Source organism: Hermetia illucens, chromosome 5 (genome assembly GCF_905115235.1).
Source record: "Hermetia illucens chromosome 5, iHerIll2.2.curated.20191125, whole genome shotgun sequence".
Classification (NCBI taxonomy): Eukaryota; Metazoa; Arthropoda; class Insecta; order Diptera; family Stratiomyidae; genus Hermetia; species Hermetia illucens.
The window spans coordinates 25,709,191-25,727,117 of record NC_051853.1 but is presented as its reverse complement, the minus strand read 5'-3'; the positions used below and the strand labels follow the sequence as shown (position 1 = coordinate 25,727,117).

Below are 17,927 nucleotides of genomic sequence, written 5' to 3'. Positions count from 1 at the left end.
TTTTGTGTCGTTTTTCATTGACTTGGAAGTTCTAGCCCAGATTATGGAGTTACCACTAGTTGGCACACATTGCCCCATCACTGAAGATGCCTCTCTGACAACTTCCCTGGTATAAGCACAAAACCACATCGGTCGTTGATACCTCATTCTGGACGTGAGTTATGCCTCTAATCCACCTTAAACTATTTTCGCGTTTATCATCGCGCGACGGCGCATCGACCATGATGACGATGGCTGCCGAGAGTTCACGATGAAGTAAAAACCGCTGCAGTAGATTGCGGATTTGAACCAAGTGCATTGCCAAATCTTCTACTTGGTGCCTCCAAGGCTCGGATTGCAGTCAAGGCCGAAATCTTCTTAAACCAAGATTTCATTTTCAGCTGTCAATCTACGGGTGGTACCACCTCTTGTGGCACGGTTCACTTTAGTGAATTTTACAGAACCCTTTTCAAAATATGTATTACTACGATAACAGCGTTCATATGGGCGAAAACGACTAGTGACTGGCTCCAAATTGTGGATCCATTAAAGGAAGGAATTCGCAGTATGGCGGGTGTATCAAAAATGCTTCGTGTCTCTGATGGTGTTCATCAAGGAAGCGCCCTCTCACCACTCCTCTTTGTCCTTGTTATGGACACCGTCACACGGGATATCCAACATCCAGCTCCCTACAAACTTTATGCAGATGATGTTTTCCTATCATCTAATAGCAAAAATGATCTCAAGCAACTTGTCCAAAAATCGAATGATGGCCTCATGCAACACGGTCTCAGATTGAATCTAAACAAAACTAAATTTTGACCACCGATCCCCATAAAACAGGCACAATCACTGTCAGCGTTAATTATTTTTTGTGTTCCCCTTTGTGAGGAGCATACCGCAGTTCTCCATTAGTTGATAGCATTGACTCGAGATATTTAATTTGCTCAGTGCTGTCAGCTTCAGTAACCTGCCCAGAACTGAGCGATTTAAATACCTCGGGTCAACACTTTCAGTCAATGGAGAACTGTGCTTCAAGCATTAACCCAACCTGGATGAAGTGGCGTTTCACGACTGGTGTTCTTTGTGATCGACATATCAACGAACATTTCAAATCTAAAATTTACCACAATGTCGCCCGTCCTGTCGTCCTTATGGTTCTGTGTGTTGGGCAACTATAAAAGACAATGATCGGCGTCTTGCGGTTATGGAGACGAAGATGTTGCGTTGGACTAGTGGCGTGACACGTTTTCATCACATCCGAAATGAGGATATCCGCGATCGTTATGGGGTTGCACCGGTCGTGGAAAAATTGCGAGAGAGGCGTCTTAGATGGTATGGTCACGCAATTCGTGCTAACGAGAATTCACTTACCAAGATTGGTCGGAACATTGAAGTCGATGGTAAACGATCAAAAGGCACGGTGCCTTGATACGTTGGATGGGGATTTAAAAGCCTCGAGATTGCACCCAGATCAGGCATTCGGTAGAGCCAAATGGCGAAACCGATCACGACGAGCCGACCCCCTGTGAACGGGACAAAGGCTGAAGAAAAAGAAGAAAAGAAGATTAAAGGAAGGAATTCGTCAATATCCTAATTGCAGGTTTAGTTAACAAATTTCGTAGTTTCAACTACTAACAACTCTGAAGCATGTCGTCGCTTTCTAAGGTTACATGACAGACGGAATCTGTTGCGGACTAATAAAATAACAAAGAGTAAGAACAAAAGTGCTGGACTCCTGTCAATTACCTACCTTTCATGAGTGGCGTCGCCATGAACGTTATAATAGGGCGAATTCATACCAATATACATTCGTCTATTTTCTACTCTTTAACAATCTTCTTAGATACCAATGAAGAGAGCCCCTCCAACGAACGAACGAATCAATACATCAGTGAACCAATGGGAAAGACGAAAAGAAAAAAAAAAGAAAGTATTCCGGAAAGTTTTAATTAGTGCCTTTCGGTGTTAACTCAACGTTCGATGTCGGATAGAGGGCAGGACAGACCGTGGTCAAAATTCGCCTACCGTGAGGTAGAACCAGTCTCATTCTCCAGACCTATCCAACTGTGAATTTCCCAGACAATGATGTCAATCCCTGTCTATAAAATCCTGGTACTTTTTCAAGTAAAGATAATAATGAAATACGGTTAGATTGGTGTTAGCAATTCACATTATCGAAGAAAGACATTCAGTGAGGAAAAAATGTAAAATTGGTAGGAAATGTGCACATATGACAGTATAGTTTAATAACTGTTTAATGAATAAATAATTGGATAGTGTGCTTGTATACTTGACAACAATTTTCTATTCAAACACACATTACCTTATCAATAATTCAGTCACCTAAAATAAGTAGCTCAGGAAATAAATACCAATACAAAATAAATATGCAAGGGGGGAAGGGGGCAAAAGGGTTATTCTTTTATTTAAACGAAAACTAAAAGCATCGAAAAGTATTTATTCATTACATATCGTTACTGAAACAATCTAATTGCCCGAGTTGAAGAATGAATGCGATCGTGATCCCAATAGCAAAACTTACTGATCCGATCACCAAGGTTAAGCACTATTCGTCATGACTAATTCTAAGGTGGGATACCAGCCAAGAATTTTATTTTCACTTTTTTAGTTAATTATCAAGCGGGTTCCTAACAGAGGATATGATACAACAAGGAACAGATCTTATTTTCACTAATAATCCTATTATTATTGACAAAGCAATGGTAGGCCAAAGTTGCCTTTCTCCTCCAAATTAGCTATTCAAAGTCCTGAAACAAATAGAAACCTTTCCAAACCTGAAGCGCACATGGTTTCCCAAGTTTTTCTTGATTTTTAACTTCCCAACTCTGGTTAGGTGGGTTTAGATTCGGATGATGAACAAAAGATAAAATCAAGCAATACGGCTGACAATGTTATTGCTGACATCGAGAGAAATTAGAATAAGCCTTCGCCAGGTAGCTTATCATAGCTAGGAAGAGCCAAAGGTAGGACTGCAAATCTAAAAAATCTCCTAAAAAATTAATCTATCCTTTATTGTATTATTTTATAAGAGCTCCTAAAACAACTTTAATTTCAAACTTATTGTTATCAAGAAAAAAAATATGTTTTAATGTCTATTTTGTGGTTTACCGTCAATAGGTGTTTCTGAACCTAGTAAATAAATATGACGTACTTTCACTGCTAGACATCCGCATGGTGTCTTTCTTGTTAATATTTTTCTTGCATTTCCCGAGAAACTGCTGCTCAGTTGATAGTGCAATATTGCAAGCTTTTAGCAACATCATAGTTGATTTTGAGATTCAACCGGTGCCATTTAATCAATCTCTACTCTCTACTCCTTTATCTTGAATTTATAGTGAACTTTTGGGATAATTTGCGAAATCCAGTAACCCTTTCTATGAATTATAATTTCATTCAGAGAAGGGTGCATTAATATATAATAACAGCATTTGAGTGCCAGCACAAAAAAATTTAAATGTGCATCTAAATGTTGCTTGCAAACTTTTTGTTACAATCTCCAATCTACATCTGCATTCTATTATATTATCTCACTTATCAATTGAAAAACTTGCGCACTCATCTATCTACTCATATCTAAACGGGGAAATTCTGGGATTTTTTTCTTCGAAAAGCACTTGCACTATCTCCTCAAGGCTCTAGCATCTTACACCTACTTGTATGCAGTAAGTGCGGATATATAAAATTGATTTTCTCGATTGCGCATAGTTCTTTGCATCGAAGCTTTGCATTCGCGCAAGAACTTTGCAAGCGTGATCGATCGGTTAGTCGCAAGCACTGCAAGTCTCCACTTCGAAACTAATTATAAAAATTAACGAAAATAGTGTAGCACATTTTCCAATAATTTCCGCGAAACATAATTTTGAGTGAATTCGCGCCCGATCCTTGCCTTTCTTCCGTTTGTGATAAGATTGTGATATTAGGATTTTAGATAAAAGAAAAACTTTTGGAAGTTCCATAGAGTGCTGTGCGTTGCTTGAGTAATAGTTAAAACGGAAATAGTGAAAGATGACGGATATTATCACACGCCCTATCCGGAATGGACGCCAATTTGACTTAGGTAAGTCCTTGCGAGGGTACGGGATATATGTAGAATAAAAGTGAAGGCAGTGAATAATCTTCCTTTTGGGTGTTAAGTAATATCTAAATTAAAATAGATTTTTGTACAGTCGCAAATTAGATCGGAATAGGATCAGACTCGGGTTCAATAGAAAGGCTTTTAGACTTTTAATTTGAAAATTGAGTTTACCAAAATAATATATCTGAAAGGTTTGTGATGTTAACAGTTTTATGGTTCATTAGGATCGAAAACTATCAAGATTTTAGTAAATTGAAGAATTTCATATTTTAAATAAATATAAATAAAATAAAAAAAAAATTGTCATTTAATGAAGAGGTATGTGCCTGAATGGATTGTGAAAAAAAATAAAACAGCCCTTAAGAAAGTTCTAATTGAAATACAGGGAAATACTGGGAAACCCCTTATAAAATCAATTTGACAATTCGCAGTATTTAAAAATAACCTTTAATAATTTATTTAAAAATGTCTTAGTTTTGTCGTTACCTCAATATGAAATACTATCTAAGAGACGTTTGATTTAAATATTGAAACTTCGAAATTTAATTAAGGTTTTAATGAGTGACACACGAAAGGAAAAATTTATTTTCCAAAATTGCAAATCTTCGATAGATGCTGACCTATAAGCATATGAAGTTCCTCCTCTCTCATTTACCAAGGATCGTGAATGGATCTAGAGATCTTTTCCCCCTTCCTTATTCGATTGGACATAGAATCGCCCCTTCCTAATCTTAGTCACACTTGGCCGTTTACATCCCCCTCTCTCACTGAAATCTCTGATGTTCCCTGTCCATCTCATCTACAAATTTCAGATGGTGAACGAATATGCAGATCTGCATCTAGGTCTAACGGTATTCACCCATGCTTTCACCTTAGCGATCAGATCCTTGAAATTTAAGGTCCTTCTTTCGTAAATTTATACAACAATCGTAATATTCTTCAAGCCTAACTATTTTCCAAGATCATAGCTAAGATGGAAAAGTGTTCATTCCAGTTGGGGATGAGCTTGAAGGCTTTATGACCCTCTCAGCAGGCGCCGTTATCTCGTAGATACTGGTGCGGAGGTTTCGGTTCTTTACGTACCCCGGCACCATCGACTATTTCCTCAAACATTGAAACTCGCGGCAGCAAGTTCCTCCCGAATTAACACCCACGGGTATAGGCAAGAGGACGTGAACCTTGGCAAATTTCGTGAGTTGCCTATCTTAGGCTCAAACCCCTCCCTCTGCTGAAAATACTCGGAAAAGGGACCCCGGCCACCTTTCACAAGGAAGTGTGCCACGCGGTTCACGACGTAGCGCATCCAGGCATCAGGACAAAAAATCGGTTAGTCACCGAGAAATACTTCTGGCCCTCCGTGAATAAGAATTCCTGCGCCAGAGAGTGCATCGCATACCAGAAGTGTAAAGTCACCAGACATATAAGAAAAGAAGTGGGCTCATTTCCCCGCACAACCAAGCGGTTCCACACAATACACCTCGATATCGTAGGCCCTTTGCGAGACTCGGACGGTTGCGAATATTGCCTCACTATCATCGACAGGTTTACGCGGCGGCCTGAGGCAATACATCTGAAGGGGATTACGGCGTAATCTTGCGCCAAAACCCTCTGTCGAGAGTAGATCCCTCGCTTTGGCGCCCCTGCAGTGGTCATCACTGAACAGGGAATTTGAGTCCACCCTTTTCTCGGAGTTAGGCAAACTTCTGGGATCCAAACGCCAGCGAACTACTGCATACCACTCGCAATCCAATGGGATGCTAGAGCGTTGGCACCGAACGCTGAAATCCGCCATTATGACCCCCGATAATGGACTCAAATCTTGCCTCTCGTCCTACTCGGTCTACGAACAGCCCGCTGAGAGAAATTTGCTGCCAACCCCGGGGAGCTGGTATACGGAGAGAACCCAAGGTTCCCAAGTAATCCGGCCTTCGACAAGAGATCAGGTCTCATAGATTCGGGATTGCTGCCCCTGCTGAAAGACAACCTTCGCCACATTAAAGTCACATCTCCCACACGACACTCGTCCGCACCTCCCTGCACGCACAAGAAGCTGGATACGTGCGCACACGTCCGGGTCAGAACGGATGCTATCCGGAAGCCACTGCAGCCTCCATACGAAAGCCCGTATCGTGTTCTCGAGGGGGGAGAGCATTTCTTCCAGCTCGAGATCGGGGGACATAAAAAGGCTGTCTCCTTATCCAAGCTGAAGCCCGTTTGCGCCCCAAATCAACGTCGCGTTCGCTTCACCGTATGATGGAGAACGCAGTTCTGAGCTCAGTCGCTGAAACCCCTAGGTTTTATCTGGGGGCGGAGTGATGTGGCGCCACGGGGTTAACAATTTCCTATGAGAGCCCAACTTCTGAACATTGTTTATTATTTATTGGACCCGGTGCCCAAAAGCCAATTCTCGTCCCTACGTAAGATCTTCGTGGGCTGGACCAGAGAACTAAAATTTTCAACAACAACGTTGTTTATTTCCTTCATGATGATCACCCTCGTTGGGTGGTATCGCTGTTGTTCCATCTGGCTGCTATTGAGCTTATATATTGATTGCTTGCCTTCTCTGCCAATTCAATCCTTTTTATATGTTCCATTATCCGGGTGGAGGCCAATCTTTGGTTCGCCCTATGTAACCCATGTTGCAATCTGGGCATAAGAGCTTGTACACAGTGTTCTTTTATGTTCTTGATGAATTGTGTCAGTGTCTCTAATGAGCAGTCCAGGTTGCTTACTGGGGGATACGAACCCAAGCGTACAAAGGGCTGTTTAAACCTCACCAAAAAGAATCTAGAAACCATAATGGGAAATCTCACTGGTCTCTGCCGACTAAACTACATCCTAGGGAAGTTAGGGATATCTACGGACAATTCCGGCTTAAGATACTATAGTTAATAGGTACACTTTAACCAGTAAAAGAGCAAAACAGTTCTTTAAGGGCGCAGTGCGACTTCCACTGAACAGAATAACAATAACACAGGTTCATTATTTTGAAACGCAAGAAATGTTCGACTTCATATTGAGTGCCATTTATTAGGTACTTACAGATTGGGAAATTGGAAGCCGAAAGATCTATCCTGGTAAGATTCCAACGTATTTGAGGGGGGCTGATGCATTACCCGACAGGCCTGAAAGCGCATCAGTGGAGCTGCCCTTAAAAGTTGACGGACATGTGCCAATTTCCGGAACTTTCTGCTTTTGAGATAATCCTGCCCTTGCGATTTTTTTTTCTTTGTTTGAGCATTGAGGGCGCCCTAAGTCCGCATCCGGACTTAAAATGGTCAACGAATCCCCCTTCTTTGAGCTAAATACTCAAAAATAAAAAAAATAAAATAAAAAAAGTGGCTGACGGTTTCATCCAACGTAGAGGCGAAACGATCTTTTTTTTAATTTTTGGGTATTTAACCAAAAAGCAGGTATCCGTGGACGACAAATGCGGAAGAAAGTTGCTTCCTCATTGGTCCGGTTCGACATCAACTGGCCGCGGACTTAGGGCTCCCTAAATCCTCTAACAAAAACAAGTAAAGATCTACACCAAATTGTTCATTCACAAATTTCTTGGAATGGACTTAAGGGGGTTCTACAGTTGTAACATTTTAATTAACATCACCTGCCTACAAAAAATAATCAAGTCCAATTTTTTATATGGCTACTTATAATATTATGCATAATCAGGAACCCACAAAGGATCCTAATGTGCACTCTCTCTTCAGAAAATTTTTCTTTCTTCGATTTTCTCCCGTTCCGTGCCAAAAATGATTGACCATGGCAATGCAAATGACCATAAGTCGCCAGGAGCCGATGGAATTACAGCCGAATTGATTAAATATGGCGGCAACCAAGTACACCAAATGGTTCATCAACTGACACTCAAGGTTTGGGACAGCGAATCAATGCCTCTCGGTAGGCCAGATAGCCCCACACACCCAGAATATCATTAGTCTATACCAAAGAGGCTTCACTCCAGATCAAATTTTCTCTCTGTTACAAGCGATGGAAAGACTGTTGGAATATGGACATCAGTTGCACCATCTTTTCATCGACTTTAAAGCCGAACATGACAACATAGCCGGGGTGAAACTATAGGCGGCCATGAAAGAATTCGGTATCCCGACGAAATTGATAAGACTAACTACACTGACCTTATCCAATCGGTAAGGCCAGATAAAAGCAGCAGAATCACTCTCGAGACCATTCAACATCAACAACGGTCTAAGACAAGGGGATCATGCGTCCTCTTTAGCCTGGCCCTGGAAAAAGTGATCCACGATGCAGATGTCAATGCAAGAGGCACCATCCTCTTCAAGTCCACCCAACTACTGACACTGAAGATATGGACATGATGGGAAAAACAACCCGAGATGTACATTGTACAGCGCCAGATCTTGGGCTGCACATTAAGGAATGCAAGACGAAGCACTTGGTGGTAACGTCAGCACGAAAAACCAAAGAACGAACAACATCGAATCCCACTGTTCAAACAAAAACAATAAAGATAGGAGACTACAACTTTGAGACCGTTGAAAAATTTCTCCTAGCTAGGGTCGAAAATCACAACCAATAACAGCTATGACGATGAAATCCGTGCACGGTTGTTGGCTGCCAACAGAGCCTATTTCAGCTTACAAAAACTGTTCGGCTCAAAACGTCCCACCATACGGTCAAAGCTTTTGCTGTACAATGATCTTGCCGGTCCTTATGTATTCCTCGAAAACCTGTGTTCTTAGCGAAAAAAATTGCAAACTCTTTGTTCGCGCGTTCGCGTTCGAGGGAAGAATCCTCCGAAGAATGTTTGGCCCCCTACATAAGGATAGACGATTCCATAGACTAACGACAAAATCTATAAACGATACCACGACTGCCTGGTTGTGGATAAAATCCGGCTCAACAGGTTGCGGTGGACAGGTCACTTAATCCGTATGCATGAGGATGATCCAGCCCGGAAAGTCTATAAGGGCAATCTCTATGGTTGAAAAAGAATACAAGGCAGACCCTACTTGAGATGGAACGATGGCGTAGGTCAGGATGCCAGACAACTTTTAGGGATATCAAATCAGTGGACCTCGAGTGGAGTACCTTACTAAGGCTGGCCTAGATCGGACGCCGGTTGTTGCGCCGTTTATGATGAATGCATATGGCTAGGACAGACACCTACTGGAAAAAAAATTATCGAATCCGTTTCTTATTTGGCGTTTCTCAGTCCTAACGACGTTGAATGATAAAACGGTCAAAGCATTCAAGTTGACACACACACAAACAGGTTATTGAAGAATTAATAAACTGCCTCAGAAAGTGTGGTAGACTAGATAGGTTGTCACTTATGTTGAGTCTAGCAACACTCAAATGGTATTCGACCGAAACGACCGAAAACTATTTTCAGTAAGCCACAAAAGCTATGATCTTACAATGAGACAACTTAAATATTTTACATTCTGCGCTAACTTCCTTGATCATATTAAGTGTCTTTGACAGAATACCCTTTTCCGTACACGTAATTGGCTAATATCTGTTAATTTCGTGCCTACTGTTCACGACAAGTGGCAGATAGTCTGTACTCATATAATAACTCAGAATCTTTTTATGCCCGTGAATAGAAACTCGCTTTACTTTATATCTTTTGTTAAACTTTAACCATGAAAATTGATTACCTATAAAACGATTTAATTATCTGTACCAACATCGCAGACGATTCTATATTAGCGAACCTTATTACGACATTGACCCTATTCAGTTGTTACTCATTTTCGCGCGAATCGACGATGTTTATGGGTTTACACATATGTATAAGTTTTATCTTTGATGGTTTGTGCAACTAGTTGAAAAATTACCTATAAACACTTCTTATAAACATCTCAAGCGGAACAGTGTCAATATCTAATATCTGACCCACTATAACCCCCACTTTTAGATAAGTAACACGACAAGGGTGCGAATTATATTCAACGTAAATTCTTCCGCAGATCGGACCAAAGCACGGTCAAAGGTAGACAATTTTTGTTTGAGGATTGAATAAGTCCGCATGTTTTGCGAATTATAGAAGAGAGCGTATAACATCTGCGAGCTGCTTCGATCACGCTGCTCGCGGGGCAGAGGTGAGGCAGCGTCTGATGAGTTGCCTCTGCCCTGGTACGAAACCGTAGCCATCTTCGTCACTCTTTCAATTTTTGAACTTTGGATATTAAACCCAGAAAGAGAGTGGGAGCAAGTTGCTTTCCATTTGGTCCGGTCCGGCAGCAAGTGGATGCGGACTTAGGAGCCTCTCGAATGATGACAAATCAAGCGATCATTTACAATAGGCAACGCCACTCCTCAGCATCGCGGAAATTGACAGATCATTAAAAAATGGCAGCAGCCATTGTAACAGTCAAAGAAAGGAAGGAAATTTTGCTAATATTACTAAGCTTCTGACGAGACGAAGATTTGTAGTTGAAAGAAGATATTTAGGAAGGAACTAGAGTGAGGAAAATGTTAGCAAATCCATAATTCGATAAGCTAAAGAGAAACTGAAAGAAGCGGAAAAATGTTGAAAGGCAGGATAACTCGGGAAGAATACTAACCTACAGCTAGAGCACTTCCTTTTATTAAAGAGCCAAGGTTGAATGGTGCGAAAGCGGTAATTTAAAGAGCCCTCTTAGACTAAAGTAAAAAAGTCAATCTTATGATTATGCTTTGGTAATGAAGGCAAGTAGAAGGATGAGCGATGGCATCAATTAGTCCATTAGGGCAAAGGAGCAACGGAAGTTGAGAGGGGAACGGTTTCTATGTAATCGGAGTTATCGCCAGGATTGTAAAACACAAGGAAAAGGGAAACATATCAAAAGCATATCAAAATATACGGATAAAAGAGGTAAGTTTGCCAACCTAATTAAAGAAAACAATCTGTCGGTTTCATCAAAAGATCATATCTCGGTTCCATCAATGCTAGTCCATGGTTTCTAGAACCGGCTAGGTCCGATAGGTAAGCGGAAACCAAGGAGTAACATTATACGATCATTTTGAGTGATGGCCTAAGCCCAGAAGCTGACGAAGCAGGCTGACGAAAATTATTCAAGTTTTCAAATAAAATCCATCACTCTAACTTGTAGGTTGTGTGGAGTTGACTGGTGGCAAATTGAGATTGACACCAGGCTGATAAAAAACTGATCTGAAGCGGACCGAAATGTGTGTGTGTGCGTGGTGGGGGAGAAGCTGTACCTTCTGAGCACTCAGGCCGTGTTGGCCCATTGTACTCGCCATCTAACAGAATGTTCCGGATTCGTTAAGGTATCGCAGGATTTCCATTAGTGGATATGATGCTACCCGTCACACCTGGAGAACATAGGCACCAAAAATCTGACCCCTGATGCGTCCATAGGCGGGCCATTCACATAGGAAATGCTCCGCGGATTCCGCTTCCTCATTACTGGAGGGACACGTATCATCTTGAGTAATTCCTATTCTGAACATATGACCAGCTAGTGAATTATAGCCTGTCAGAATGCCCACAATACACCTACAAGTCCTCCTGCTTTTCGACAGGATAAACTTTGCAGTACGCATGTTCAGATCTGGCAGGAAAAGTTTCGTGTGTCGAGCAGCATTTAGGCTCTGCCACCTGTCATTGTCGGAAGCTTGTTCCCAGTTGTTGAAAGCAGACTTAGCCAATGCTACTGATACTCCAATTGCTCGTTCCGGTTCCGGCATAGGGGAGAGTGACCCCTCTTTCGCTAAAGCGTCCGAGATTTCATTTCCCTCTACACCACAGTGCCCAGGTACCCAGAGTAGTTTCACCATATTGAATCTAGAGATAGAGTTCGAACGGTTTTTGCATTCCTGAACGATTTTTGAGGTGATAAAAGGACTACTTAATGCCCTCAATGCAGTTTGGCTATCACTGCAGATTGCAACTCCATATCTTCTACCAAACAGATGTATGGGGACACGGGAACCGGAAGGCATTGTAAGAACTGAATTCAGTCCGACCAGTAACTCTTTCAATGCTCTGTGCCCCCCACATCAGTTGTTTCCGCATAGATCTAATCGAATTAGTCTATGAGCTGCTCTCATTGCAGTGCTTTGAATAAATATATCCAGGGGCTGCAAATTGAGTAGTACATTCAAAGTTGTGCCGGATGTCGTGTTCATGGCACCGGTGATGCCCACATACATACCTAGTTTACGGTGAAAACCTTTTTGTCTCACCTTAACCCACCACACTACGAATGCATATACGAACATCGGCCTAATAATGGCAACGTATATCCACATTAGCACATGAGGCCTGAGTCCCCATGTCGAGGCAAAGGTCCCTCTGCATAGCCCATAAGCAGTGAGAACTCGTTTCATCTTTACCTCTACATGTTTGTTCCAAAGAAGTTTTTTATCTAGAGTGACTGACAGATATTTCACTTCTTCGGAAAGTTGAAGGGTGGTGCCCCTCATCTCAGGGAGGCAAAGCCCATCCAGTTTTCTCCTTTTTGTGAATAATACCATTGTGGTTTTATTTGGATTAAAAGAAAGACCATGTCTGAGGCACCAACTGTCAATCAAATCGTCAGCATAACCTTGAGTGTGTATTGGCAAATTTTGCAGTTCGCATAGTAGTGAGTCGATCAGCATACTCCACAGAAGTGGCGAAACCACACCTCCTTGGGAGCAGCCCTTCGTGGCTTCTGCAGTCAGATAGCGATCGACACCCACCTCAGCGCACAGCAATCTCTGCGTTAGCATAGCACGGATTCACTTAATTAAAGCATTGTCAACACCATGCTCTCTGGCGGCATCACAAAATTTTTGAAAAGGCGCACAGTCAAAAGCCCTTTCAAAGTCCACGAACCATTCAAAGTTGCATCCTCTATCTTTGTGACCAAAGAATGAAGATCAGACTCACAGGACTTTCTACGCTGGTAAGCATGTTGGTTTTCATTAAGTGGCTGCGACCTAAGTGCGTTTCCACGAATGTGATGCTCCATCAGTCTCTTCAAACCTTTCAGCAAGAATGAAGTCAAGCTGATCTGTCTGTAGTTCTTTGGATAAGAATAGTCATCTTTCCAGGTTTCGGTATGAAGACTACCTTCCCTTCTGCCAAGAGGAAGGCACGTAGCTCAGAGCAAGACATCCTCGAAAAATATTTTTTAGAGGTTGCTCTAAGTGCTCTAAACCCTCCTTCAGCATCGCTGGGTAGATGCCATCCATGCCAGATGCCTCGAAGTGTTCAGATGATAGTATACCAGCTCTCGCCTTTTCATTGGTAACAACCGCTCCAGCAGTGTTCCAATTCCCCTTGCAACACCTTCGCGTTGAAGGGTTTGCAACAACTACCAATTCACTTCTTCCTACTTCTTATACCTATTCTCCTGGGTGGTTTCCAGGAGAGTCTGTATAGACTCAACTCTGGAGTTCGTCCAAGTACCATCCGGTTTTCAAAGAGATTCCAACTTGGTCGACTCTTCCTTATTGAGGACTCTGCACAACCTGGAAGTCTCCCTTTCACTTTCCAGTTCCTCACGGCTCCATACCCTCCTTTAGCATTGCCGGATAGATGCCATCCATGCCAGGTGCCAGGTTCAAAGGACAATATGGTAGCTCTCACTTTTTCATGGATAACAACTGCATTCGGTTAATAAAATCTTTTGGAGAGAGATCCATTGTTGTCTAATAAAATAACGGGTGGAACATATGAATGGACCTGAAGAGCTTCTATTCAACCGCCCAAGTTGAATGGTGCCGAAAGAACTACATGTGGAACCATTGCTAGCACACAGGTAGAAAAGATGAATTGCATTCCAAAGTGTAGGGTATAGCAGCTAGTATAACGATGCATAATGGGTGCTAGGGTTCGACGTGATAAGGATAATCACAAGGGAAGAGCTATTCCAAATCTAACAGGAAATTGGCGGAAATTGGACGCGCAGTTCACTAAACATCTAAGTACAGCTCCTATGAAATATCCCCTTGTCAAGCGCCTGCACTCCTCTGCACTAGCCAGGCTGGAGAATGTGGGAGTGGAGAGTCTTTTGAGTCGTTCTGTCTCACTCTTGTCATGTGCAAAAAAACTTGACACGCGCTAAATCCGGTACATTGGAGCCGCACTAGAACCTGAAATAATAAGGGAAGAATATCCTAAGAAGCTCTACAAATAACGTGTGGTCAAGACGGTATACTGCTTCCTTTTTCTCAATTTAGCTTCGTGGGTAGTTCTTGGTAGATTTTGGCACATAATCTTCCACATTTTGATGGACCTTGCCCAAAACTAAGATTCCGGTTTCATTTATTTTTCACTAGTTTTCTATAGCATCATCGAAGAATATATATATATAGAATAGTCAGCATAACAGGGACATTTTGGGAAAACTCTTCACTACTCTCACTCTGGCATAGATTTTAGGGCTCACCAAACAGAAAGCGAACTATCCGCGCAGACAGGGCGGACTGTCAGTCGCGAACTCTGCACAATGAAATATGGCATAATGCTAGTCAAACAGTAAGCAGTTTGCCGTGGCGGACCAGTGTTGTCCACGGCGGATTTCGGACACGTTGTAAAAAATTACAGAGTTCACGACGGACCGGAAAAATGGATACCAAAAAAAGTAGAAGTTCTTTTTCATCGGATATCGTCTTGGAAACATTTGACATCACCTGTCCGCGACGGACTGCGGAATGGACAGTTCGCCTGGATAATCCGGTTTTAGTTTGGCGAGCCCTTTTAAGTCCAAATTGAAGTTTACTAAGGCACAGGGTCATTTGATATCTTTTATGGTCGATGACGAACCCTTCGCCGTAGAGCGTACAGAAAACGGCAAACGAAGATGTCCATACACCTTTAGAAGGAACCCTACCGTTTGATACTCCTTCCAATGAAAGTTACTTCCCTAGGATTACCGACAAATAGGTCTCTCTAAAGCTGCATGGCGCAAAACAATGAACGAGAAGTGATCCCTTCTTGAGGAATCATGGAGAAACCTCACATTTTGAGGGATCGATCACGACTGCGCACATGCGTGATTGACCCGCTATGGTCTATTTATGAGCCAATGGCAGCCCCATATATACCTCTGGGAAGGGAAAGGAAATACTTAGATTTCATACGAATTGAAAGAAAATCGTATAGAAAATGAACAATAATTGGTTGGTAATAATTGGAGCTAAAGCCCGAAATCTAGATAAATTTCTTCCGAAATTTTAAAGGAACCATCATATATCCATCAACCTTTTGTTCTGGAAAAAGCATTTAGAAGATTGAGTGTTAGATATTAACTAACATTCGCAGCAATACACAAAACCCTAAAACTCTTCTAAGGTTTATATCAATATTCACTTCTATTAAGTGTTGCATTGTTGTTTTATGCAGAAGTAAATTAAACTCTAAATTGGTTCGCATCATATTTCTTCTCACCAAATAGTTTCAATTGAATCAACAAACGATGTAAACAATAAATAAATAATTGAATGGAAAACAATAAACGAGGTGCGAGTTTTTGGCTGTTAGAGCTGATGGAAAATTTGTAGCGTTAAGTTCATTCAAGCAGGTCTTTGAAGTGAAATTTCAGTCCTTGAAAAATAATAAAATATCACATTAAGGATAGTGGAAGGATGTCTCCAAGAACTGCGATGATAGTTTATGGTAAGGCGGAATGAATTCAGTATTTTGTAGTTGGGGATATTCTCTCTATTAAGGACGCTTTTGTTTCGAGAAAGTTCGTGATAAAAAGACTGTTCAAAAAAGTTAGTGATAATTTTCACAAGTTTCGATGTGTGCGCATGCAGAATGTTCTGTTAATATGAAAATTGAATAATTGTGAATGTTGATAACAATCGATGATAAAAAGTCCTTAAGTGCTAAAAACTTCACTTATTTAAAAATACTTGATGAACTAAGAATACTAAATAGATATGCAAAGACACACAAAGCTCCAACAGGCCAGCAAAAATGGAAGTTAAATCGCATTTAATAATTACACAATTATATATATTTGGAAGCAGGCCTGACCATTAACTTTTTTTTTATCTATTTCGTAGGATAGTGCTATGCGCATGCCATGCTAACGTACAATAAAATGCATTTTTTGCCTAAAAGATTGATACAGGTAATAGGGAAATTTCCATGTTTGTAGTTTTGTGGCACAGCGAGGGAAGCTGTAATATTAGCATTGAGGCGACTGTGGCCGCAAATTTTTGTTGTTCTGCATGGAAGTCATGGAAACTTTTTAAAGAAAAGTATCTTACACAGTTCAAAATAAGCCGGTATGTAGGTACAAATCGGCAGTAACTTAAGACAGCAGACGGATCTTTATTAATGTAGAGCCAACAAACGGCAGGGGAAGACTTAATAGACAACCCCAATTTCAGCTTTGGCGTGTTATATGATTTTCAGTGGAAACCTGGTTTGCAATTAAAAACTCAAAATTTGGGTATAAGCCAATGAAACGTCCGTAATTCAAAAATTTGTTACCGCCCACAATCGCTCACAAATTGCTGAGGTCGCTCGAATTGATTGAGGTATGTTATGTTAGTTTAACAGGGGGTGTTTAACCTCCAAGCATCCAGGCTTTTATTAAGGGCATTGTACTGTTGCCTAAAATTAGTGTTCAGTGGCTTCCCGTCTGCCACATTCGCAGGCTTTCGTATATCTGGAAAGATTTTCAAGGGGCAGAGGGTGAACATATTCTGTGCGCAAGAAAGCCTCTCTCTCTGTCTAAAGTTTGAGGACAGCGGGCAACTGGACATGGAATAGAGACCCGTTTCTTCCTATTCTGCATATTGGCGGTATATACCCGAGACCGCTAACCCAGTTCTTCCCATCTGGTATTTTAAGGAGCGATATTCCGTTAAGAGCCATACTACGATTTTAATGCCCACTTTCTTGAGGCATAGTGAAATGGCGCTCCCTGGTTTTTTCCACAAAGATTTTCGCGGCACAGTGGAATTCAACACTCGCTTCAGAATGCAGTTGACAATGGATGACCAATGCTGGCTCTGATATCATTATGGTAGAGTCAAACCATTAGCTAGTCAGTCAGTCAGCATCTTCTTCAAGTTCCAACATCCTCGCATCCCCATCACAAATGTTTCGTCCAGTCGAAAAATTTTCAGTGGCAGCTTCATACGGTGTTGCTACTTAGCTATCGCAGTCATACCAAATATTTCTGATATTGTTCCTAGGTATCATGCTTCCAAATTAGATTCGGATTGAAACGTACTCCAAAAGACTTGACTATTGTACCAACTTGATTTCCACTCCTGGTAAGGTGGGTAGTGTATAACTGTTCCATCATCCTGGCGGAGGTAACTAGTCTAGTTTTCCTGTCATTCACCGTGAGTTCGTCACGGAGTCATCAAGTCGCCAATAGTTATTGAGACTAATAATGCTTAATTAAAGATATTTGTATCCTCAAGGCGGTGTCGAGCAAGGCGGTGTCGAGCAAGGCGGTGGATGCCAGAAGTCTTCTAAGATTTAACATTCAAACATATTCTTTTTAGTAAATTGAAGTTGTGCCTCGAAAATATCATGATACATCCGTGTTTCAATTCGAATGAATTTTGGATAAAAAAGAAGTGAATACTGAGATTTAAAAGTTTCGTCGTTTTTACTGGGGCCGTTTATTGTCGAATTCGTCCAATCACTTACGTTTAATGTTTCTTTGTCTCTCAAATTTCAGCTTCGTGCAGGCTGATCCCAGTGGATTTTTTTGGTAAGAGGAGAAATGGAAAACGCTGGGATTCTGAAAGCAAGTTGGCGAGCGAGGGGATGGACGTCATGGGGTCGTAGTCGGAAAGTAGGGGAATTCGTCTTATGAGCTAGCGGAGGATATCAAAAAGTGACTGACGGTTTCTTCCAGGGCAGAGGCAACTCATCAGACGCTGCCTCACCTCT

The 17,927-nt window shown here is 41.6% G+C and overlaps 2 protein-coding genes across 3 annotated transcripts in view; one reads left to right on the top strand and one right to left on the bottom strand.

Moving 5' to 3' along the window:
* The window catches only part of LOC119656966, a 244,069-nt gene that overhangs the window by 62,255 nt on the left and 163,887 nt on the right, over window positions 1-17,927 (bottom strand). The gene's annotated exons all lie outside the window — the stretch shown is intronic.
* LOC119656968 (synaptic vesicle glycoprotein 2C-like) overlaps window positions 3,701-17,927 on the top strand; it is a 239,876-nt gene continuing 225,649 nt past the window's right edge. Inside the window, exon 1 of the mRNA XM_038063694.1 lies at window positions 3,701-4,060. Coding sequence (XP_037919622.1) covers window positions 4,009-4,060 — 52 coding nt within the window. The 5' untranslated portion in view covers window positions 3,701-4,008. The remainder of the gene's footprint in view (window positions 4,061-17,927) is intronic.